This window comes from Sparus aurata, chromosome 24 (assembly GCF_900880675.1).
Source record: "Sparus aurata chromosome 24, fSpaAur1.1, whole genome shotgun sequence".
In the NCBI taxonomy this organism is placed as follows: domain Eukaryota; kingdom Metazoa; phylum Chordata; class Actinopteri; order Spariformes; family Sparidae; genus Sparus; species Sparus aurata.
The window spans coordinates 18,205,364-18,232,252 of record NC_044210.1 but is presented as its reverse complement, the minus strand read 5'-3'; the positions used below and the strand labels follow the sequence as shown (position 1 = coordinate 18,232,252).

At 41.8% G+C, this 26,889-nt stretch overlaps 1 protein-coding gene across 1 annotated transcript in view; it reads left to right on the top strand.

Annotated features, from left to right (window-relative positions):
• Positions 1-4,607: 4,607 nt before the first annotated feature.
• The window catches only part of LOC115577020 (SH3 domain-binding protein 4-A-like), a 29,640-nt gene continuing 7,358 nt past the window's right edge, over positions 4,608-26,889 (top strand). The window contains exons 1-3 of the mRNA XM_030409778.1: positions 4,608-4,880; positions 16,855-17,021; positions 17,720-20,073. Of these exons, the coding sequence (XP_030265638.1) occupies positions 16,898-17,021; positions 17,720-20,073 (2,478 nt within the window). The 5' untranslated portion in view covers positions 4,608-4,880; positions 16,855-16,897. The remainder of the gene's footprint in view (positions 4,881-16,854; positions 17,022-17,719; positions 20,074-26,889) is intronic.

The following is a 26,889-nucleotide window of genomic DNA, read 5'->3' as shown; positions in this document are numbered from 1 at the left end:
CTGGTCTCCAGTCACTTCATACGTCGCCTCACAGATATCCATCACATCCCCGCCGGCCGCTGACGGTGCAGAATGAGGAGGCATGCGGAGGGCGGAGGATAAATCAAACACACTTCCACTTCTCTGAAGCTGCTGCAGCATTCATCATGTACCCTGTGGACATAAAGAAAGGCCGGTGTTTCCTGAAATCCTGCAGCTTTTGGGATGTGATTGAGCCACGAAAACACGAGCTGAATAAGTTCAGAACTCAGACACATGAAGGCTGAACGTAGAGACTTTTTCACACTTGACCTCTGAGACTTGCTTGATGTAAATATAAATAAAAAGCACGAGTGGTTGCTGCTCCGACGCCTGATTTCCACCTGATTAAGTCGGCCGTGAAAGAAGACGCTGCTCTGCTGTTGTTGGTCTCCAGCTGTTGGTCTAATTAACCATCTTGTTGGAAACTTTTGGTGCCGCCTTTAAAAGCTCCCAGAGGCCCGGCTGAGGGGGAACAGGCAGCCAACACGCTGCAGAGCTCTGATTTTACAAGTTTCCACGCTGGAGCAGATCAAAGTCAAGTTTTCTTTCTGCTGTCTTTGAGCTCGCTGCATTCAGGCATCTTAAAGTGTTTGATATTCTGCATTTGATGCTCGATTTAGTGGGTTGCAGTAAAAGAAGTATTTCAGTGCTGGAGAGATGGCCCTTGCATAAATAAGGCTGCCGCTGCAGCAGAGAGACACAAATGTGCTTGAAATCGGTGCTTCATGACCCGAGAAAACAGAGAAAAGGAGATGAAGTATTACCTTTTGTTCAGAAGGTAGAAAAGCTAAACCAACAGGTGATCGGCTGCAACTTGTACAATCCGAGACAACAAAGACTCACAGAAGAAGCAGTTGTTGGAGAGAGATTGGGGCGATGAAGCCAGGAGGAGAATTTTAATAGCGATAGTTCAGGTTCAGAGTTATTGTTATTATGAATTTCAATTTTATAAAGTCATTACAACTCCAACTGTCCTGCTGAAGCTCCCCGTCTCTGTCCAGATGTGTTGCCAGAATAAAGTTGGCAATTCTGCAAATCATCGAAAATGTTGAACGTTTCTTTATGATTAGTTTCCAGTTTTATGTTGTTGCTCTTCTCTTGCTGCCAGTAGATCTCTAACGGTCTGAAATATCCCCACTATAAATGTTTCGCTGAGTACGTCTCTGCAAAACCACAGAAAAGTTCAAACTGGACGTTCCTTTACGTTGCATCTTAAAGGGATATTCCGGTGTAAATTTAATCCATGGTCTAAATCACCGTGAAACTGTGTTAGACTCCCTCTCCAGAGATCAAGTTAGCAGACCGCTTATTTACGGAGTTTTATCAACCTCAGAAACGACTGCACGACAACAATACACTGCAGTAAATGGATCCAAATATAAACCGCCACCAAAAAGCCACAAATAATGCTCAGAACAGCACCAAACTTCAGCAACAGTACAAATAGGGTCTCAGTACATAGTCCGGGGCATCTAACCTCCGCTAGCTTAGCTGGATTTCTACTGAAAAGCTGACTAGATTTACAACTCTCCTCCATCAGCTTCCGGGTCGGGAAGTCCTGACGAGTCGATTACCGAGTGCAGTAGAGTTCCGCGGCTCATGGATGAAAATGTATGATTATGACTCCATGGAAAAGCAATCAAAGTTCATATGTGTCTTACCTGCCAGTTTATAACAGTTATTATCGAGAGCGGACAGGGAAAAGAACGGAATTGAGCATTTCTAACCGCACTCGGTAATCGTCGCATCAGGACTTCCCCGACCCGGAAGCCGATGGAGGAGAGTTGAAATCTGTTTTTAGCTTCACAATAGAAATCCAGCTAAGCTAGCGGAGGTTAGATGCCCCGGACTATGTGCTGAGACCCTATTTGTACTGTTGCTGAAGTTTGGTGCTGTTCTGAGCATTATTTGTGGCTTTTTGGTGGCGGTTTATATTTGGATCCATTTACTGCAGTGTATTGTTGTCGTGCGGTCGTTTCTGAGGTTGATAAAACTCCATAAATTAGCGGTCTGCTAACTTGATCTCTCGAGAGGCAGTCTAACACAGTTTCACGGTGATTTAGACCATGGATTAAACTTACACCGGAATATCCCTTTAATGTCTGTTTAGGTTGAATTTTCTGTTTCTCTCTTGTCACAACTCTGTGTTTATGCTCTGTTCAGGTTTAGGCAAACAAAAGACTCGGCTGTGGTGAGAAAAATATGGCACACAAACGTCACTGCAGCATCCGAATGAACAGTGAATTATCTTTTAGGAATCACTAAAATCAGGGGAAACAGTCTCAGCGGGCGATCAGAAGCTTCCGTTCAGCAGCCATGAATAAATCCTCACATGCAGAGCGTCTTCATTTCCAAACTTCTGCTGATTTCCAGACATTTTTTCTTCCTCGCGTCGTCTTTTCCAGTCGGCTCCAGAGCAGCATCCCTCTGCTCTGACAGCAGCTTTGTGCAGCAGAGAGCACAAATCGTCTGAGTGGTTTTGTCAATGAGATGAAAGAGGAAGGTCATTAGACGGATGAAAGCTGCTGTTTTTCTCCACGCTGGTGCTTTTTCTGTCCCCCGCAGCCTTTTTACGCTCTTTTAAGTTTTTTTTTTTCAATCTCCATCTTTCCTCAGACTCGTGAATTATGCGACGACATATTTCTTGAAATAAAAATATAATTTGTTCATGTGTTGTATTAATGGAAAGCTCAGTGTTTTAATATTTCATTCTGAAACGCTCATCTGTTTTGCATGCAGCGTCCACATTTTGGAAGCGGCTCCTGCTGCTGTTGTTATTCTTAATGGCTCCACGCAGACCACAGCGCTCTCAGAGGGATTTCAGCTCGCCGACAGCGTTTATTCACCAAACTCTCAATGAACCGCGCCTCATTAGCAGAGGACCGTTTACCCCTCAGCTCCACTCGGCTTTATTTATAGAGCCACTTAAACTCACACAATTTGTTGATCATTACTGGCTCCAAAGGCAGTTTTAGTGCCTTTATTTGCAGTTTTTTATGACGCCGTTTGTTAAAAATGTAAGCAGCAACCGGAGCTGTTAAATTCGATTTCATTTTGGTTATTAGCTCTATTTTCTGGAAGTGTGATGGACATTCAGAAGGACTGTTGTCTGCTGTTTTTGTCCATGAAAAAGGGGCCCAACAATGGACGATGTTATGCTATTTGCTGATACCATAAACTCTGCTACGATACAATTTGATTTCTATTAAGGGGCCTTCAATAAAAACAAATCCATCAATAATTGTAATCAACAGCAAAAACTGTAAAAAAAAAAAAATCAAATACATATTAAAAATACTAAGATGCATCTTTAAAAAGGCTGTTGCTGCGGCCAAGGCTCTTTTCTTTAGCTCCGGAGCTGTGTGCTTTGTGCTAATGTTAGCGGCCAAAGAACCAGAGTGTGTTAGCCACCTAAGAAGGCTGATGCTACCACTGCATGCTCATTTGTTGGGTTCAGGGGCTGTGTGCTTTGTTCTAAAGTTAGCTGCTACAGGAGTCTATTAGCAGCTAAAGGAGGCTGTTGCTGCTGCGGCTCTGTTCTTCAGCTCTTGTGGTGTATGTTTTGTGCTAACCTTAGCCACCACAGAAGGCTGTTTCTGCCACTGCAGCTCTGTTTGGTTCAGCAGCAGTGTGCTTTGTGCTAAAGTTAGCTGCTACAGGAGGCTATTAGCAGCTAGAGGAGGCTGTTGCTGCTGTGGCTCTGTTCTTCAGCTCTTGTGCTGTATGCTTTGTGCTAATGTTAGCCACCACAGGAGGCTGTTTCTGCCACCGCAGCTCTGTTTGGTTCAGGGGCTGTGTGCTTTGTGCTAAAGTTAGCTGCTACAGGAGTGTGTTGCTGCCGCAGTGGCTCTTTTCTTGGGCACAAGGACTCTGTGCTTTGGGCTAACCAGTTAGCCACTTAACCACAGTCTGTCATTACCACTGCCACTCACTGGTTCTTTGGGTCAGGGGCTGTGTGCGTTGTGCTAAAGTTAGCTGCTGAAAGATAGATTCCGCGGCTGTGTACTTGATTTCTCACTCACATGTACGAAAACACCAAATATTAAATAACGAACATAAAAATCAAACATGGCCATTGTTAGAATGCATCGCCGCCGAGCTAGCATGTTGCAGTGTTTGATATATTGATTGTTCTACAAGTATAACAAAAAAATTCACCGAGCCCAGTTTTCTCAGCGAGCCTCTGTGCTTCATTAGCGGGCTGACATCATGCAGTCTGATCACGGAGTGGCACTTTGTTGAAGTAATGAGCTGACATCCATCTGTTTTCATCCATCTGTCTACCCAGTTTGTGCCACTTCTCTGCCTCGTTCTGGGGGGAATACGATCAAAACAAAACAACAACAAACCAGAAAACACAGGAGAGTGATGACTACTGGATTACTTGATAGTTGAGTGTGCGGTGGAGGAAGTATTCAGATACTTTTGGTTAAATTAGTATAAAATGTAATGTAATGTAATGTAATGTATGTAAATGTATGTAAAAAAACCCTGATAATTAATTATATTGATGCTGCAGTTAGACTGTACATACAGTGTGTGGCCCCGCCCCCTTTTCGTGACGCCACCAGCTCTCCTCCACCACAGCGGCTCCTCCTCCTCCTCCTCCTCAGACCGGAGCAGGGACGCACGGAGAGCGGACTGACGCCGTGTGATTTATCGTTAAACACTTGTTGGACCGGGGACGAGCTGCCATTCGACCATTTTGACACTTTTCACCGTTTACTTCTTCATCTTCGACACAAATGACGCGAGAAACAACGAGGAAAAGGAAGAAGAAGTGACCGTTAGCTCCCATTCTTCACCTTTCTGCTCACTTCGCACCTACTCTGAGCGTTCGGGCTTCCAGCCAGCAAGAGGTCAGTTTACATTACAACGTAATTTACACGTATTTACGTCTAATTATCTTTTTAACGATGGATTTCCTTATTTGCTCGCGTTTTTTTTAGTATAACTATGGGCGGAGAGGAATTCGGCTTCTCTCTCATGAAAAATGTCGATTGCATTCCTGTGATATTCCTGTTGTTATCTTTTTCTGGTACTGGGACCACCAGCAGGAGGTGGGCTCAGATTTCAGTCAAATTAACATTAAAGTACCTCTAACTAGATTGTTAACCGAATTATTTTCATTTTGTTCACCACTCTCCTCATGAAAATGTGCGGAGAGGAATTCGGCTGAACTTTAATGAAAAATCTCTGTCTATGTTATTCCTGTATCTGATGCTCTGTTGATTCTTTCTTCATGAGCTCCGACCACCTTTCACACACATTTACGTTTAAGTTCGTCTAAATATATATTTTAAACACATCGTTTTTCAATTATGTTAGCTAATTTTAGCAGAAAATGTGCGGAGAGGAATTCGGCTTCACTCTCTTGAAAAATCTCGGTTGCATTCCTGTGATTTTCCTGTTGTTATCGTTAACTGGCGCTCGAGGCTTCAGCTAGCAGGAGGTCGGTTCAGAATTCATTCAAATTTTACATTCAAGTACTTGTAACTTTATTTTACACCAATCATATGTTTATTTTGTTTACTGATTTTAGCATTAACATTAGCAGAAAGGACTTCGGCTTCACTCTAATGAAGAATCTCTCAAGTATTTAAATGATATGCCTGTAGATATCTCTCTCTGGTGCTCTATAGCCAAATGATTCTTCAGCCAGTAAGAGGTCAGTTCACAATACAATCAAATTAACATTAAAGTACTTCTAATTAGCTTTGAAAACAGTCAGTTTCTTATTTCTGTCAGTAATTTTAGCAAAACAACACATGGAGAGTAATTCGGCTTCATTTCAATGAAAAAATCTCTTTAAAAGTTCTACGATATTCCTGTATTTACCTGTGTTTGGTGCTCTTTAGTGGTGCTGTAGCCAGCAAAAGATAATAGCATTTACATTTAAGTGCATTTGAATTATATTTCCATCCAATAACTTGCTACTTTTTGTGCTGATTTTAGAGGAGCAATGTACAGAGATGAATTCGGCTTCACTCACATAAAACATCTCTATACTATCCCTCTGATATTGCTATAGTTATCTGTTAGCCAGCAGGGGTCCATTCACTTTACAATCAAATTTACATTCAAGTACTTCTTACTTTTTCTTCAAACGACATCTAGCTAATTTTCTGTACTTACTTTTGCAGTACACTGTCTGAGGAGCAATTCAGCTTTAACCCAATAAGCATATATGTGATTTTTCTAAAGTCATCTATCTCTGGTGCTCCATAGCTTAATGATTTGCCAGCCAACCAGATTTCAGTTTAAACTACAATCAAATTTATATAATTTATAGATCACTTCTAATTAGCTTTTAAACCAATCACTCTCTCATTTTCCCCCTTATGTTAGCAAAACAATGTCCAGAGAGGAATTCTGCTTCATTACAATTAAACATTTCTTTTAATATTCCTATGATATTCCCGTATTTACCTGTCTGTGGTGCTCTGTAGTGATTCTTCATGGTGTTATTGCTGGTTTACAGTGAGTTTATGTATTGTATTGTGCATTAAGGCTTTTCTACTGTTTTACATAGTGGTCAAATGCCTTTTATGAGTTGTGTTGCCTATTATTGAGCCTTGTTGTTCTTTTTAGCGTTTTATGTGGCTTAATTTCTGTGATATTGTTGATATATTGCTGATGGTGCCCATACATATTCATGAATTGGCATTAAAACATGCAGCTTCAGAGGAAATCTCAGCAGCAGATGGAGGATAAATTAATGGAAATGACAATTTGACAATTAGCAAGTGTGTTGTGGAGCGTTTCCACGTCTCCAGCACCTCCTCAGCCCGGCCAAAAAGGTCATCTGATAAGCTGAAAATCCTCCCAGCGTCCCTGTATCAGGCAGCCTCAAGGTCTGAAACACACACTCACGCACACACACACACACACACTCTCTCTCTCTCACACACACACACACACACACACACACACACACACACACACACACACACACACAGATTGTCTTATAGCCTGCTGTCATCCACAACTCTATTTGATTAGATTGAGGCTGATTTTCTTCTTGTGTGTATGAGTGTGAGTGTGTGTGTGTGTGTGTCCTAAATGTTTTGGTAAAATATTTCTAACACATCCTCCCTCTGCTGGTTCCTCCCTCTTTCCTCCTCCTCATCTTCCTCTCCCCTTTCTGCTGCCTTCATGTTTTCTTTATGTCTTCCTCATCTTGTCCCTCTTCCTCCTTCTACTCATATCCATGCTAATATCCATGCTATTGCTTTTCATGTTGATATCCAATCTATATAATATAATATCTTTGTTCTCACTGTCCACACTGATACCATCCAAGCTTCTGCGATCTAAGCTAATATCATCCATGATTGGGCTGTCTATGTTAATATCCATGTTCTTGCTGTCCATGCTAATAATATCCATGCTATTGTATTCCCTGCTTATATCCATGGAGTTGCTATACATGCTAATATCCATACTATAGCTGTCCATGCTAATATCCATACTGTAGCTGTCCAGTCTAATGTCCATACTATAGCTGTCCATGTTAATATCCATACTATAGCTGTCCAGTCTAATATCCATATTATAGCTGTCCAGTCTAATATCCATACTATAGCTGTCCATGCTAATATTCATGCTATAGCTGTCCAGTCTAATATTCATACTATAGCTGTCCACTCTAATATCCATACTATAGCTGTCCACGCTAATATCCATACTATAGCTGTCCACTCTAATATCCATACTATAGCTGTCCATGCTAATATCCATACTATAGCTGTCCATGCTAATATCCATACTATAGCTGTCCATGCTAATATCCATACTATAGCTGTCCATGCTAATATCCATCCATACTATAGCTGTCCATGCTAATATCCATACTATAGCTGTCCATGCTAATATTCATACTATAGCTGTCCATGCTAATATCCATACTATAGCTGTCCATGCTAATATCCATCCATACTATAGCTGTCCATGCTAATATCCATACTATAGCTGTCCATGCTAATATTCATACTATAGCTGTCCATGCTAATATTCATACTATAGCTGTCCATGCTAATATCCATACTATAGCTGTCCATGCTAATATCCATACTATAGCTGTCCATGCTAATATCCATACTATAGCTGTCCATGCTAATATTCATACTATAGCTGTCCATGCTAATATCCATACTATAGCTGTCCATGCTAATATCCATCCATACTATAGCTGTCCATGCTAATATCCATACTATAGCTGTCCATGCTAATATTCATACTATAGCTGTCCATGCTAATATCCATACTATAGCTGTCCATGCTAATATCCATACTCTAGCTGTCCATGCTAATATCCATACTATAGCTGTCCATGCTAATATTCATACTATAGCTGTCCATGCTAATATCCATACTATAGCTGTCCATGCTAATATCCATCCATACTATAGCTGTCCATGCTAATATCCATACTATAGCTGTCCATGCTAATATTCATACTATAGCTGTCCATGCTAATATCCATACTATAGCTGTCCATGCTAATATCCATCCATACTATAGCTGTCCATGCTAATATCCATACTATAGCTGTCCATGCTAATATTCATACTATAGCTGTCCATGCTAATATTCATACTATAGCTGTCCATGCTAATATCCATACTATAGCTGTCCATGCTAATATCCATACTATAGCTGTCCATGCTAATATCCATACTATAGCTGTCCATGCTAATATTCATACTATAGCTGTCCATGCTAATATCCATACTATAGCTGTCCATGCTAATATCCATACTATAGCTGTCCATGCTAATATCCATACTATAGCTGTCCATGCTAATATTCATACTATAGCTGTCCATGCTAATATTCATACTATAGCTGTCCATGCTAATATCCATACTATAGCTGTCCATGCTAATATCCATACTATAGCTGTCCATGCTAATATACACTATAGCTGTCCATGCTAATATTCATACTATAGCTGTCCATGCTAATATCCATACTATAGCTGTCCATGCTAATATACACTATAGCTGTCCATGCTAATATACACTATAGCTGTCCATGCTAATATCCATACTATAGCTGTTCATGCTAATATACACTATAGCTGTCCATGCTAATATCCATACTATAGCTGTCCATGCTAATATCCATACTATAGCTGTCCATGCTAATATCCATACTATAGCTGTCCATGTACTTTCATTTTCTCCAGTCTTTTCCCTCCTCACCCTCTTCCTTGCCCATCCTGCTGCCTCCTTTAGCCTTTACTCTCCTCCTCCTCCCACTCATCTCCTCTTCATCACATCATCTTCACCTCCCTCCTTCCTCTTTCTCTTCACCACACCTGCCTCTGTTTAACTTACAAACATACAAACTGATCTGAAAGTGATGCTGACCACACACACACAGACACACACACACACACACACTTACTACACTTTCCCATCCCCCTCCCATGAGGCTAAGCCTTAAAACTCTCATGTCATCGTTTTCCAGCTCCGTGTGAAGGCGCACTCCATTTGTAATTAGTGGCCGCTTGGCACAACATACACACACACACACACACACACACACACACACACACACACACACACACAGTGGTCCACCGCAGTCTTGAAATACTGTTTTACCAATAAGTCTTGCATGCAAGAAGTTTCCTGAAGTAAAAGTATGACAATAAAAGCATCAAACTTAATTAAAGTCTTACTCATCTTGTGGTCTTGCCCATTTTAAAATGAATATATATCATATTATTGGATGATATATTTTGTTTTGTATAATATATCTTAGTATGCAAAAGAACTTACCAGCTGTTCTCATGCAGTGTTTAGCTTTAACTTTGTGCTCACTGTGTTGATGTACAGTAATTATTCCGACTCAACAAATAGAACATCCTGATTACAGTTATCATCCAGAACTCCCACTGTGATTTCTGCTGATGAGTTATTACACTTTATTTTTCTGACAACTCCACTGTCATGCAAATCCTCAAAAACTCATTAAAGCCCCACTCCAGTGTATTTGGGTGTTTTGTCAGGATATTTTACATATTTCTGAGTCACTAACTGACAATGTTGATGAGCTACACTGTTTGCCAAATAGCTTTTTATCCTATAATTTTGTGCTAAAACTTAAAAAGTGAAAGCTGTTGCTAAAATGTGACAATAAGGCATGTAAGTCACATCTTAAGGCATTGCTGTCCATGCTAATATCATAGCTTATATTCATGATATTGCTGACCATTATACCGATGCTATTGCTGTCCATGCTCGTATTCTTGCTATGACCGCCCATTCTAATATCATAGCTTATATTCATGATATTGCTGACCATTATACCGATGCTATTGCTGCCATCCATTCTAATATCATAGCTAAAAACCATGCTAATGCTGTCCGTTCTAATATCCATGCTATCACTGGCCATGCTAATCTCAATCATGTTCTCGTGATCTATTCTATTGCTGTCCATCCACTGCTATTGTGATCTCATTAGTAACACCCAGTTTTGTCTTCACAAACATTGCTGCAGCTTGTCTTAGGAATATATATCTCTTTTTTGTCCCCATAAACACTCCTAGAAATAGTCCTGAGGTTGTCTTTAAGATATCCAGTGGTGTAACATTTGTGTAACTGTGGTCATTGGCAGAACTTGAGGCATGCAAACTCAACCGTCTCCTACACCTCCTAATATGAAGGTCAGATATTAAACATGTAACGTTCCTATCATAAATATCCATTTTTGTCGCCACAAACAAGACCTGATGATGTAACAACATATCCTAATTATCTCATAACTCTTTTATTCTTACTTAACAACACAAGGCTTTGTTCATCAACATTATGACTTAATCCGTTAAAAATATGCTAAACCCTTTTCATGGAATTATAAATGCTGGATAATTTGGTAATTAGCTGCTCTGTTTCTCCCCTGAATTTATTACATGAACACATTTTCAGACCATTACAGAGTTTTATTTCATCATCCATCTGATGATTTATGCGTTGCTACTTGGCTGCTATAAAAGGAGACATTTTAGGAAAGTTATTGCATTCAACATACTTAATGTTAAAAATTACACTATCTGCTGCCCTGAAGTTGAACTGCCGACACGTGAAAAATGCTGCTTCCTCTTCCTGAGTGTGAAGATCTCTTCTTAAACCGCCGGTGGTTGAAGAATCTCCTCCAGCGGCACTAAAACTCGGCACTTAACGCACTCATTTACCTGGAAGACCTTCCAGAGGGGAGTCAGGAGCGATTGTAATATTTTACGGATGAATATCTCAACTGATGAATGGTGGCAGGCGGGAGCAGAGCGGCGCTGCAAACTAATGTAGTTGACCGAGTGCCAGGTTGAGGCTTTTTATTCATTAATTTCTTTATTTCTGCAGGTAAAACATAAAACCCCAAATATGAAACAAAGCTGCAGCAGGACAGTTAGAAAGAGAGGAATTGCCAACTCAGCCTGTGGGATATGATGTTTATCTGTTTATCAGTTATCTTCTCATCTCCTCAATTCCCTGATGCCACTGACGGAAATGGACTTTGAAAACCCGCTTCAAGCCTTTATAAGTGCAATCTTCTGACATCATAATGTAGAGGAAATGTTTTGATTCGGAGGAAAAACACACCATTAATTTTTCATGATTCATCATAAATTAGTTACAGCTTGCACTTTAATAAATGAGAAATTTATGCCAGAAGAAATTAGTTACTCCAACGAAAGGTGTGTGTGTGTTTAACATAATCTTAAAGCAGTTTACACCAGATTTAATGATTGCACACGGAACTTATGTGACTATAGACACACAGCAAACGCCTACATTTATACTTCTTGACCACTCCCCCTTTTGGGTTCCCTCAAAAGTGGGCGTGGCTGACAGAAAGTGACGTATGACTGCTCTCATCTACTTTGGAAATCATTTTATGAGTACACTGAAAACAGAATAAAAAGCCACACAAAATCTAAAAGGTTTTTAAACAAATTTAGTGTTTGCCAATTACTTGAGTATATCAAATAATGACTATGTCAGCAGTTTAATCAAAATAATAATAAACTCATGCATGTTCAATTGAAATATAAGGTGAAACCGCTCATTAAAGATCTCGCACCATCAGTTTTATTCCGTCCAAGGACGTTCTTTCCTTGAGCTCCTGTCTGTTTCTCCTGCTGGCTGATCACAGGTGTAAACAAACGGCCAAATGCATGCTGGGAGCAAAGCTGCGTCGCCTCGGGCCACAACAGGACGGCCAGTCCTGTACCTGATTCAAGTAGACCTAATGTGTTTCTGTCCCTGAGGTCAGGACTGAATTAAGCCTGCACTCAGTTTCCTGAAAAATGGATGAAAGAGCTGACCTTTAATGGAGTTTAAAGTCAAAGGAAGATGAGTTTGGATGTTTTTTTGACTCTATTTATGGCTGAAAGAATGACTCTGTAGCTTATTTTATCTTAATGGACTTTACCAAGAGAGGAAAAGAGCCCACGTTATCAATATTCGGGAGGAGCTGAAGAAACATGTTAGATTTCATCTAATGACGTAGCTAACGAGCCTTTAAAGTTTTTTCATTTAATTTTGTTAAATTGATGGTGAAGAATCGTGACGCAGTCGAGTCTTTGGTTTGTTTGATCTTGATTTAAAAGACTTTAGCCCTTCAGCCTCCGTCTTTGATCTTCGGATTACAGCCTGTTTGCATACTAACACATGAAATTCAGCAGTAGATTAAACTTAAATATTACATGCTTCTGATAGGATCTGTTTTGTTTGCAGGCCTCTGCTGCTGTGTCTCATTCTCTGTCTCATTTTAAACAGCTGTGATGGAAAAACGATAAAGTCTCTGTGAGCATATGGCTTCTGGAAACGGTTATTATAACAACATTCATCCAGGGATTAGGCCCGGCCGACTCTCGGCTAATTAAACTTTCGACTCCCCGGCGTCCTCCCTGCTCCTCCACTCTGTCAGCCCGACTCAAATGAGTTAATAACGCAGAGTATTTCACCGACTCGGATATTAACGCACCAGTGGGGGGAAAGATGTTCCAGTTTTGAGGAAGGCTAACCCACAAACCCTCCGGCAGTTTGCCAGGATCCCCTGAAAGTTTCCTTTCAAGTGTTTCGTCTTCGTCTGTAGTGAAGTGAAACAAAAGTAAAATGGAGTTCATTTCCCCCGATGCTGCACATGCTTTGTGTTGTTATGTAAAATGTAAAGAGTCCTGCTTGTAGCGGTTGCATGCGGGGTATCACAGTCTCGTTGAACTGTTTCTCTAATTGCCTGTGTCAGTTTTCCATCAGCTTCCAGGAGGTTCAGTGTGGATTCTGAACTGAAGCTCCTGCTGCGTTTGCCATCTTCCAATTGCTTTTTTTTTCTTCCTGTGTAGCTGTCAGGACCGCCCTCACCTCCTGCTGCATTCAGCGGGGTTCGCCTCAGTCTTATATCAAAGCCTGTGACAGTGTCTTTTGTCTGGCAGCTTGTTATTGATCGCAGCCTCGCTCTCGCTGCCCGCTGAGTGCTCATTTTCGAGTGGGAGGAGGGGTTTTATTGACGGGGCGACACGATCCCCGACGAGCAGCGAGGGTGCAGGAAAATGAAATGTCACCTCGGAGGAGTTTGACGGGCTTTCAGCTCGGGCTCCCAGGTGAACAGATGCCGCCATTAAACAAGCCCCACTTTCTCCTCACTGTATGCTCTGCATCCCAGAGTGCACCTCTGCTACAGCTTCACTCAACCTCCAGAGAGGAAGCGCTCTGAAGCAATCCCACTGTCTCACTTTTTTTCCCGTCATTTTGAGACACAAGAATTCATACATCTGCTCAGTTCTGCCAGACTTCCTTTATAAAAGAGCAGATTAAAGCTGCAGAGGTTTAAAAAAAGGCTAAACTTCTGTGGTGTATGTTCGTAGGGGAGCAATGTTTTGAACCAGGAATAAGGTGGAAAGTCAGAAGAGAGGAAAGTTTTTCGAGACAGTTACCATGTGCACATTAAGCCATGCAGCTAACGTTAGTGTCCTGTCAGCTGACTAACGTGAGACCCCAGTTTGCCGAGAGCCGAACCTTGTTACTGAATTCCCTGTCATCAAATTGGCAAACCAACCCTCCTGAGTGGCTTTCAAGTCGTTCAAGAGATGGTAGTAAAGTGAAGATACTAGAAACTGGATATGAATTCTTAATCTGTTGCATAATAATGTCGCTGTCGTACGCTGCCCTCCCCTCGCTGCCAAGCAAACACCAGTTTGTCTTTTTTGTTTTCTCCCTCTGGAGTTTTTATTTTTAGATTTTGCATTTGAATAAAACAAAAGAACTGAGGATGTTCAAAATTTCATTATGATCAGCCCCTCTAGGATTTCTCACCAACAAAAAGCAGAAAACATTAGAAAGTGGTTCCAAAATATAATCTGGAAGTAGTGGAGAACTTGTTTTAAGTGAGCAGAGATACCAACCAGGTGCTATATCTATAACATAGATATCATGATTATCTTTGGTTTCGTGTTTACATGCAGCTGAATTTAGACCATTTTTATGGTTGTGGCTGTAAAAATTAGGCCAAATTGAAAGTTTTATCTCATCAGATAAAAGTTGTCCTCAGGGACAAACACTCGCCTGTCAAGATGATGATAAATGGTAAAATTCTGCATATCACAGTTTAAGAAATTATGTTGAAAACAGACCCCTAACCTACAATTATTATCGCAGCAGTAGTTTTCTTTGACTTTGGGCTGTTGTTTTAGTCATGTGTCGGCACAAGTTTGCACATAACAGCCTTGTTACTGTTTGAAATACACAGATGTTTCATTTTTTTAATTAGAGACAAGAAAAACAGTAACATCTGTCACAAAAATTAGAATTTTTCTGCATTTTTTGTGATGTTTTGCTCTGATGTGTGTAGAGAGAGTTAAATCAATGCTTTTTCAAAGGGAGTTCTGAGCAGCTGATCAGATCCAGATCAGCTTTAGGCATCAGATCTTGCTAATGAAAGCTTATTTTATAAAGACGAACACCTGTATCAGAATCAAAATGGGAACATTCAGCCCCAACATTGAAGCTCTAATGAAGATAATCAGTGAAAGGCATTAACATGGCAGCCTCTACAGCCTGTGTTGCTTTAATCAGATTAAAATGGCATCATTAGTGTGCAAATGCAAATGTTCCCATCGCCGCCGCTGCCGCTCGCCTCATCCTGCAGGAATAATCAGGTCCCTCGTGACTGAAGGGAACAACGTTTTGCAGCAAAACTATTTCTCGCTGCCGCTCTAATCAGATTACAGTCCTCTGCCGACTGTGTGTTTTCATACACAAATTGAATCACAGCTCAATTCTGTCAAGGAAATTGGTAACTTGGTTGATACGATCACAGATGTAAATACTCATAACAGACCGAGCAGTGGAGCTAATAAAGCCAGAGAAGGATGAGATGTCTGGTTTAAACTCCCTGTAGGAAAATATTCCTACTAGTATGACTGCAGACAGACTAGCTTCTTATGTTGGGTATCTAACCTTTTTATGTATTTTATTATAATAACTACAGCATTAAATGATGTGCTGTAGAGCTGCAGAGATGTCCTGACCAACAAATCTTCAGATTGATTGTCTTCTATCCTATGGCTAGTTTGTGAACTTCTTTAGCTAGCGAGCTAACCACTAACATGCTAGACATTTGGGGACATGCTGGAGGTAGTCGGTCACAGTAGCTTCTTACGTGTTAAAATGTTTTACCCAAGATTGTAAATCGTAACATTAAAAAAAGTGTTATTGAAGAGAGAATCTAAGCTAACTGAGCTAGCTAGCTTGAAAGCTTGTTCGCTTGGTTCCCCATGCCTGGACTGGTTGGTCAACTAGTGTAGTTACGGTGCTAACCGCTAACATGCTAGCCATCTGGGAACATCTTCAAGTCAGTCACAGTAGCTGTTTGCCTGCCTCTGGCATTTTTTGCACATCATTTCAAAATATATTTGACCTATTTCAGTCTCATAACTGTTTGCAAACTATTTCTCATTTTCATAGATCATTTCTTACACCAACAGAAGAGTTGAATAGAAGTTTATGGTGCAAAGCAGTTAATTAGCTCTGATAGCGTCCTTCATTTTGGTCTCTCCAGCTAAATGCTCCCTCAAAGGGCAACACTGTCAACATGGCTTACTTTTGCTTTTTGTGCCTTTTCACTCCTTGGAAAAATTAGAGCAGATTATTAGAAATTCCATCTAAATGAATATATTTGAAGCAAATTTTTAAACATATTTAATGGTTTAGAGACTGAACATTAACAACAACTGTGAATGTTCGACCTTACTGAGCAAATCCCCTCAGGCTTATAAATTCTGTTGGAAAGCCTGAAACCAGAGGAGCGTTGGTTGTTAAAGCTTCAGACTGCTACCAAAGGTTTTTGTCCACATATTGTTGTGTTTTGGGAGGCCTCCATGCTCCGTCTCCACCTCATTCTTGACGTTATGTTTCTGACCTTCCTCACTTTCACTCAGAACTTAAATCTCCTCTGGTTTCATTCATTTATTGCTTTTCGATTGTTCTCACTCTAAATCACATCTCTCTCTCCTTCTCCTGCAGTTCAACGCTCACGGTCTTTGTATTGATTTAGAAAAAAAGCTCTCACTGTTCGGCAGGCAGTCATTATTTCTCAAACACATCCTTCACTTCCTTCAAAAATGCAGTGATATTTCTCAGCCTTATATTCTGCCACAGCTGCGTTGACCTTTGCAGGCTCTTACTGTGTTAGCGATCTGGAGGATTAATCTTCCTCTTCCAGCGCTTCCTTGGGAAGTCTCTCTGGATGTGACTGAATGTAGATGTGTTTATAACTGGCTGGTCGCTCTCCCGCCCTAAAATCCTTTGTTTGTTTCCCCTCCAGATGAAGAGCTGCCAATGAGCGAATGCTACAATAAGTACCGGCCATGGCAGCCCATCGAATCATCAGAGTGACCAACAACAACCACATCCTCCCTCGCTGTAAGTCTGAGGGGACGCTTATCGACCTCAGCGAAGGCGTCACAGGAGCCAGTCTCAACGATGTCAAAGGTCAGATCACACAACAAGCTGTAGAGTTTCAATTATTTGCCATTTTCATCTCTCACGGTGATAGTACTCAATCGTGTTGTTGAAAGTGCTTTTATTAATTCTCCGGCTCTTTCGCCTCACTGGTTGCACTTCATTACAGCTTTGCTTACATGCTCCATATACGCTAATGAGCAGGACTAAAAATAGTAGATTATGCAGTAAATTATGCAGCTCATCTGCTTGTACACTTACCTAGTGCTCTGAGAATATTGTAGTTTTACTCGGACTGATTAAAAATAAGGTTTCATGTTATTTTGGGGGTATTCTGGATGGCTTTGAAACCTGTTTGTCTGATCTGACCTACCCTCATCTCATTAGTGCAACTGGTCCATTATGTCGATTTTGTTTCAGAAGATAAGTACTGTTAACTGCAGTGTTTTGTTCAATAAGCCAAAAAGTGCCAAGCTTTGCAATCATTATTTGCAATTCAGACAAACAAAAGCCAAAGGTGGTACAAATACTTTGTTTCCTTCCTGCATCTGAACACAAATATCTGAACATTCTCCTGCTTATGTTTAGTTTGAATGCATTTGAGGGGAATTATGGATTATTTAAAAAAACAAAATTAGTTGAATAAAGATCTTTTTTACACAAGTATCTGGACTTTGACTTCAGCATCATTAATTATTAAAGTTTCGATTTATCTTTTTCATTTACAGTGCCTTCTCCCAGTGCCTTAAGGCTGGACACTTCAGCCTCCTATGAAGCTGCACAGGAAGTGGTCGCCATAAAGGATTATTGCCCAAGCAGCTTCACAACGCTGAAGTTCTCCAAAGGTGATCACCTCTACGTGCTGGACACATCAGGTGGGGATTGGTGGTATGCCCACAACAACACGGAAATGGGCTACATCCCCGCCGCTTACGTCCAGCCAGTCAACTTCAGGAACTCCTCGCTTAGTGACAGTGGGATGATTGACAGTCTTGGTGAAGGGTACGAGGATGGGTCGAAGGAGTTTGGAGGTTTGGGGGAGTGGACGGGGATGAGCCTCAGACCCTCCACACTTTACAACAACAGTCCTTTTTCTGTGAACCCCTTCATCTGTCCGTTAGATCAAAACTGCAAAGATATAGGAGGGAGGAACTCAGCAGATCTTATTCTGTTTGATGCGTTGGCATCTCCGTCGTCTTGCTCCAACTTTAACACCGGTGCAATCATGAGCAATGGGTTCAGCACCTGCCACATTAACAGTACCACCCCCACCAGCCCAAACCAAGAGGTTTTACCAAACCTCCACAGGGATAACCCATTTTTCAGGAGTAAACGTTCCCACAGTCTCTCAGAACTCTCAGTCCTGCAGGCACAGTCAAACCCAACCTTACCCTCTTCGGGATTCTTCACAGGCCTTAAGGCTCCTGTACCGGAGCAGTTCCAGAGCAGGGAGGACTTCAGGACTGCTTGGTTAAACCACAGAAAGCTAGCCAGGTCTTGCCATGACCTTGACTCCCTTGGCCAGAGTCCTGGATGGGGTCAGACGCAGCCGGTGGAGACCAATATCGTGTGCAGGTTGGACAGTAACGGAGGAGTTGTTCAGCTCCCGGACACCCACATCAGTGCTCACATCCCGGAAGGTCATGTCAGCCATGGAGACCATCAGCAGATCTCCATGAAAGCATTACTAGACCCTCCTCTGGAGCTCAACAATGATCGCTGCTCCACTGTCAGCCCTGTGGTGGAGATCAAACTCAGCAACATGGAGACCAAGTCTTTCATCACGTTGGAGATGAAGGTGTTGGTAACTGTGAAGAAGGAGAGCTGTGACACTGTGGAGGTGCTTTGTGTTCGAAGCGACTGCAAAGAAGGACCTTACACGCCAATCCCAAATGCTTACATTTACAAGGATACAGTCCAGGTGCAGTTGGACAGTCTGGAGCCTTGTATGTATGTGGCTGTTGTGGTTCAGTCACAGTACATCACCCACAATACAACAGTTTGGGATCACATGCAGAGGAAAGTAACTCTGGGCGTCTACGGACCCAAGCACATCCACCCGTCCTTCAAGACAGTCGTGGCCATGTTTGGGCATGATTGTGCCCCCAAGACCTTGTTGGTAAACGAGGTGGGCCGGCAGGCAAGCTCCACCCCGCCGGTGGCCCTCCAGCTGTGGGGGAAGCACCAGTTCATTCTGGGGTTCCCTCAGGACCTCCAGGTGGGATTATACTCCAACATGTCCAACTACCAGGTGAAGGCAAACGAGGGTGCTGGGATGATTCGGGGATTTCAGGTGAAACTGGGTAAAGTCAGCAGGCTGCTGTACATGATCTCATCACACGACCCCAACAACATCTCAGACTTCACTCTCAGGGTTCAAGTCAAGGATGCTCTGGACTGTATCCTCACCCAGTTCTGTGTCCAAACTCCACCGCCGCCACCTAAAAGTGGAGCGAGGATAACAGGTCAGAGGAGGTTTCTGAAAAAGAAAGAGGTGGATAAGATTGTCCTCTCGCCGCTTGCTGTCACATCCAAATACCCAAAGTTTCAGGACCGGTGCATCACCAACCTAAAATTTGGCAAGTTGATCAAAACGGTGATTAGACAGCACAAGAGCACTTATCTTTTGGAGTACAAAAAGGGGGATGTTATTGCTTTACTGAGCGAGGAGAAAATCAAACTTCGAGGGCAACTGCGGACCAAAGAGTGGTACATTGGATACTATCAGGGAAAGGTCGGCCTCGTCCATGCCAAGAACGTTTTAGTTCTGGGTAAAGTCAAGCCCATTTATTGGTGTGGGCCGGACCTAACAACCACGATGCTGCTGGAGCAGATCCTCAAGCCTTGCAAATTTCTTACATACATTTACGCAACCGTGCGCACGGTTTTAATGGAAAATGTGGGCAACTGGAGGGCGTTTGCAGATGCCCTCGGATACGGGAATTTGCCTCTGAATTATTTTTGCCGGACCGAGCTGGACAATGAGCCCGAGAAGGTGGCGTCGGTTCTGGAGAAACTCAAAGAGGAGTCAACGAACATGGACAACAAGGACAGGAAGTCCTTCCAGAGGGAACTCATGATGGTAAGACACTGAAAACATGTTTATTTTGTTTTTACAGATCTGGCAGAAGCCTTAAAGATAAGATTGCTTGTGTGACATAAAGTTGACTTGATTCTCTTTTTAGTCCCTCCCATTTTGTGTTTTCTTGATTCTGAGCAGGAATTAGTGTGGAACTTGGACAATATCACATCTAAGCTTTGTGTTTTGGTTATGAAAAGCTCACATGGTATTGAGCCTTTGTCAGTCATGAACTGTGAAGCTGTAACTCTTTTGCCTAAAGGGAGAAACTACAAAACTGAGCTTCAAAGTCTTTATCCGGTTGTGGACAATACAATTTTGAGGATGTCATCTTGGGCTTTAGGAAATGCTGGTCAATCAAACATTAAAGACTAAAAACAAAAGAGTAATCAAGAAAACAATCTTAAGTGTTAAAAACAGACATATTTCTTTTATTTAATGACGTCACTTTGTTTCCTCATAGTCTTTTACAAAGTCACAGTCAGCGCTGCTGAAAGTGTCTTCTCATTCTGTTCTAGGAGAGAATAGAGCGAGTTCACAATCACTGATTTGTCCTTGAACAGAAGAATAAGGTACACAAAGTCCTGCAGTTGGAGCTGCTCCCCCTGTATCCTCCAAGTGTTGCATTATTCAGAAAACATTCATGCTCAGCAAAAGCATTTACTGCACAGATAAGTGTAAAAGAACATTTCCATAACACTGCAGCAGATTTTATTTACAAGACGAGCACTTTTATCAGTGTCCCTCAGATGGTGGCTGCATCATTAGTTCAGCTTTGTTGAAGCTGAAAAGAACAAAAATCTAATTTCCTAAACAGTCAGTCACCCGCCGCCTGATTGATTAATGCCTCACTGTTGCGTTGGCCCTCGACATGATTTCTTCACGCCTCCGCCTGGACGATACGACACAATCAGAGTGTGCGCTGGATTTGAGTCCTTATGCTCAGTCATATGAATGGTAAACAACGTGTCTTGCAGCCTGAGGTGGCTCACAGCGGGAACAGCCATCCCATGAAAAATGAAAGGAATGGGGGTGTGTTGGAGGAGAAAATCCTCCAAAGGGAGGCACAGAAATAAAAGTTAACATCTGCAGTTTGGGCGAAAAACAACTCTGTCAAGTAAACGCACGCAGGCTTCGATGTGTTTTTCCTCTCCGACAGCGCCAGCGCCCTGCAGGGAAGCAAAAATTGGCTCGAGATATTTCCAACGCCAGACACCATTATTCAAGAAGTACTTTAGCAAAGTACATTTTCCAACCGCTGTTTATCCGGGCAGAGTTGATGAAACGTGCTCAGATGGCGGGCACCAGAGCAGCTGGAGGTAAAGAGCCTCGCTAAATGCTCCTCTGACAGCCACTGTTGAGGTGAAGAAGAGCGTTACTCATTTCCTGTTCGTGCCTCCTCACCTGGACTCCCTCGCCCTGTTTGGCTGCGAGTCGTGCGACCTCCACATAATCTCACTGAGTCTAAAGCGAGGGAGGGACGCTTTTATGTTTTATGAAAGGATTTTATTCTGGCGGCTACCTTCAGCTCCTGCTGAGGCTTTAAACTATGTGTGTGCACAAAGAGCACCTTGGTTTTCTTATCTTTGAACTGGGCTCCATCCTTGACTCTGCTGAGCTCCATTTTCTTTTTTTTATGAAAGGAGAACACACAGATTTCACAGGAGTCCAGCAATTTTCTTCTGAAGTCAGAAAAGCTTTCATCACCAAGGACGATATAGAAATTCGTCCTGCTGACCTTGATGGAAAGATTTCTTCAGAAGTGTTCGACCACTGTATGGTCGTCCATCAGATTATAAACCCGGACATATCTTTCACTTCGAGTTAGAGGGACAATTGCCAAAACATGATTTCGTAATGTCATGATGCTCGGCCAGCTGTTCACACCAAATTAAATTTAAAGTTATTGTTTATTGACAAAACCAGCAGGCGACGGTGACTTTCGCTGTGTTTCTGCAACAATGATTTGAGGTTAAAATGCTCAGAATGAAGAAGAAACGCACGTTACAGCTGAAACAATAAGTCGGTTCAATTAAACGCTGATTTACAGAAAATTAAACTCTCAAAAACTTTCGACTGTTTGTCAGAAAAAAACAAGCATTTTCTCTGACTTGCTCTGAATGACTGATCTATTATTAAAGGAAACAGATGAATTAATAACAAATTTAAGAATTATTTATAGCCCAAACAGATGAGACTGCAGAGGAGATCAGTTAAACACACTAACCTCCTAAACTTGTGCATTTTCTCTTCATGTTTCTCTGAAGTTAGATTCAACACAGTCTTCTTCATCTTTATCTGCTTCCTTGATGTTTTCTTCCAGCGAAATCCGACAAAATCAGGACGGCAGTTTTTTCAGCTGCAGTACCACATCAAATAGAAAATGTTTGAGACGCACATCCTCCCAAAACTCACTCGACATATTTGATGTTTTTAGAAACTTAAAGAGCTGGAAGATTTTATTTATACTTTTGTTGAACTGAATATTTGGGGGATTCAGACACTTTTCATTTAGTTTTTCCTTTTTAGGACAAGACGTTTTCTTTCACAGCCTTCGTGGCCTCGTCTGACGATGACAGAAACATTTGGTAACACTTACGTTTACAGGTCTGTAAATTTTATGGGGAGTAGGTGGTAATTAGCTCAAAACTTACTGGAAATATTTCGACACGATAAAATGAGGGAAAGGGAAGTTAAACAGAAACCAGCTGGAAATTAAGCTGCAACGACTGACTTCAGTTCAGCGGCCTGCTGAGAGGAAGTAAGACAGAAACGAGTCGGAAATAAAAATGAAGTTTAGCAGGAACAAGTTAGAAGTTTCCTGGAAAGATATTAAAGAAGCTGATTATTAACTGCTTACTGGAAAATAACAGAATATTGTTTTCAACATGTTGCTTTGTAATTCCAACCTGCTCACTATCAAATTTATGGACCTGTAAAGTGTTACCAAACATTGATTTCTGCTCTGGATTTATGGGTTTGGCTTTAGTTTGGATATGAGATTATTCTCTGGTTGCCGCTAACGATTATTTTCACACAAGATGAATCCGTCAATTATTATTGTAGTGTAAACACGGAAAATGCTCATCACAGTTTCCCAGAGCTCAAAATGACGTCTCCAGATTGCTTATTCTATTTGACCAACAGTCCAAAACACAAAGACTCCTCATTTATTGTGATAAACAACAAAAAAAGCAGTAAATCATCACATTTAAGAAGCTGGAACCTGCAGTTTATCTCTTACTCAGTCTGTTTTGTTTGCTTCCCTATCAGTTTCCACTGAAAGTAGATGTAGTCTTCTCAAAAGAACAGGTTGTCTTGAGGCTGAATTTCTCCCGTATTTTATCTCAAAGTATTTGTTCCTGCTGCAGAAAGTCACAGCTCAGTTTTCTGCTGTAAACACTCCGTGGTTTGTGTAGTTGTGTGTGTGTTCCCTGCGACATTTTCCCCGGAGAGCAGTAAATTGTCATCAGGCTGAAGGAACAAGGTCCAGTGAGTCACACAGGCTTGAATTACTAAACCCTCTCCTCGAGGAAGAAAATAGCTCGTCTTATACGAGTGTTGCTCAATAAAACATGCACAGAACCTCTGGCTTTAAAATCCTTGATGAGGAAACAAGGAGCTTGGTGCTTTTCCTCAACAATGAGGCTTTTATCCAGTTGGAGCGGCTCTTTTTCTGCAAGAGATAACCAAATCTATGCTAATCTGGACAATGTTCTGAATAAAAGTGTCTAATTCAACCCCAATGGGTCCAAGATGCAATTTAATGTGTGTTTTCTTTGAGCAGCTCTTGCATACGCAGATAAATTAATCGGACAGATGTGCCAGGAAAGGATGGGAGGGAGTTATCTGATCTCAAGGGGATGAACCGAGGGTCGAATGGGAGTCGATGATAAGCAACAACTGGAGACACTTTTGCTTTATTGTCCCCCCCGAGGTTTCTGTAATGAGACGGGAGGCAAGGAAGCAGAAAAAATGGGTTTGGTTAAAGGGATGTGTGAAGTGGAAACAGTTCAAACAACCTTTCGCTATTGGCATATAGATTTCTGACATTACGCACTGCACTTGAATGCACCACAAGGTCAGAACCTGTGGCTGATGGCTGTCAATTCAACGACAGGGAATACGATTCTAAGGTGGGGTATTTATTTGCTGGCAACCCAGGGCCTAGTCAGCTAATTGGACTGCTAACGTTAGCTGCATGGCTGAACGAGCAAGTGGTAACTGTCTAACAGCAGCTAAACTCCGTAAATCGCCTCTGTACTGGATTCCATGTCATCAAACATGCAGAGTTCTACAGAGTAAAGTTGTCCCTTCATCAGGAAACTCTGGAGGACATTAAAGGGAATGAAGTTATATGTGTTTTTGTATTCATTCTAGTTGAGGAGGTATTTGTGGGATTTGGGATTCATGTTTAATATTTCATTGTGGTTTGGGAGTCGAAAGCCTGTTATGTGCTGCTCTCTGTGTATTTTACTTTGTTGTATCTGAAGCTGTTCTGCTTACATAACAGCGCCCAAAATACATCCATCTCTTTTTGTGTAAACCAGTTTCTATTAAACAGGAACACAAACAAAAGTCTGCTAATCTTAGAGTCTCACGTGTTGAGCTAATCAGTTTAGCAGCTGGACCACAGGAACACTGGTCAGCACTGTTAACCCTGAACATCCCCTCACAACAAGGCCTGTGTGAAAATGTGTCGGACTTCCTGTTGATTTCTGAGGCAGACGAAGACACGTCTTGTTTTCTGGTGTAGGTTCGAGAATGTATCTGAATCTAAACTCTGGCTTCTGCAGAAGTGCAAAGCAAAGAGAAGTTGTGGGGATTTTTGCAAAGCAGAGAGATATTTCTGCTGTAACCCCGCTGACTTTAATTGCTGCTCTGGAGTGTCTGAAACATAAAAAATGAAAGTGCTGCAGCAGAAGAAGCTCTTACGGTTTCTCCTCAGGGTTCAGCTCTTCCCTTCTCGTTTCCACACCAGCCGACAGGTGTTCTCATGTGAAATGTGAGCTGGCATTGATGAGGACAGATCTGGAGGCCTCGGGGGCATCCGACACCGCCCCGGCAGATCTTTTAACGCCGCGGCTCCAGTTACGACGGCAGAGGACAAATGAGAAGAGTCCCTTCAATGGAGCAGTGTCGTTTAATAATAGATCCATGCAGAAAGGCGGGGCGAATCAATTCTGCGGGGGACGTAATCAATCCCCGGCTTGTAGACTCCCGTCTAAAAGTCATAAAATGGCTCCGAAAATGAGACATTTTAATAAATGAACAGACGCCTCAATCCACTGTGCCGATAAAAATGGTAATTAAACAATTCATTTTGAACATCAAACCTTTTATCAGGACCTGACTGCTGCAGATTTATTGGACCAGAAACCAGAGTTGTCATAATACCAGAATTTTTTACTTCAATACTCTGAAGAATATTAATATTCAACACCACACTCGATACCGAGGGGAAAATCTTACACAACACTGAAGGAATTTTACTTAAAGATAAATGGACGCTGCAACAGTACCACAAACTAGAGACGTGTCAGAGAAACACGAGCTCCTCTGCGGCTGAAATAGTTTCAGAATAACGTCTTTTTGTCAGGTGAAATCAACACAGCAGTAAGACCAAACTGCAGGGAGACTCTGAGGGGTTCTCACATTAAACCCTCCTGTCAGTTCCTGCTGAGTAACTCGCTCCACAGAGGAAACGATTGATCTGAAACTGCAGAGTCAAAAGCAAAAGTGTTTACTGGAGAGCAGCAGGCGAGGACGCGTGGATCACTGCCAGACTTCATCTAACGGGACATCTCAACCAAACGCAACCAATTAGAGGCTGAATGTTTCTGTACAAGTGTTGTGTTGTGTTTGTGCCACTGGTGACGGACCTTGAGGATTTGGCATATTAGACTGAGCAGGAAGCCAGAAAACAACCTGTTAAAAGGAGACGAGTGTTTAAGGTCAAGAATCTTATCAGGTGGAGTTGTTTTCACCAAACTCCACTGAAGAAATGTGTATTTTAAGCTTTGTGCCTGTGAGTTCTGCTTTCCTCATTTTTTGGGCGAGTCATTGTTGTTTAAACATGAAGAACATCAGATGTGAATCCCAACCTGAAGTCTAACGTTGCTTCTCGTGGCGTCAGTGATGTTTTTTGCTGCAGGGAATACATCCTTTGTAGATTTTTGGAAACAAATCCCTGTAGTTTTGTGGGTTGAAATACAGTTCATGCTCAGAAATATTCTTGCGGTCAGGGAGAAGGACTGGTGTGACCTGTATTTTCCCCAGTAAACACACCACCCTCTTCGGTGGTTCCGGCCTCTCCTGACTGGCCAGCTGCTGGTCGTCTTGGGTTAAAGGAAGAGCTGAACAAGGTTAGCATGAAGAAGGCGACAGCCAGAGATGATTATACTTCAGATCTATGTGACCGTCTCAGAAACAATCACCCGCTGACCGCTGTGAGGATGAACTTGTCGTGGAGTTCACTGCCTCCTGCTGATGCTGCAGAACATATTTTTGTCGTTCTGTTTAGACAAACATCAGGTTTTCTGATTCCAGCGCTGTTTTAAATATAGTATCTCAGCTCCCCACAAGAGTTGAGCACATGCAATCATATATAAAGACTATTCGTTGGGGAAGAAGCTGCTTTTGAATTCAGTCTGAAGGCTGAAAGTTTGTGGTTTCAAAGAGAATTTATGCAAAACTGATATTTCAGTTACCTTTTCAAACAATTTACAACAAAGTTTAACATAAAAAAAGCATTCATTCTTTCTCTCTTTCTTCTTTGTTCTTTAGTTGTCCTGTTTGACATTTCTCGCTGTCCTTCTC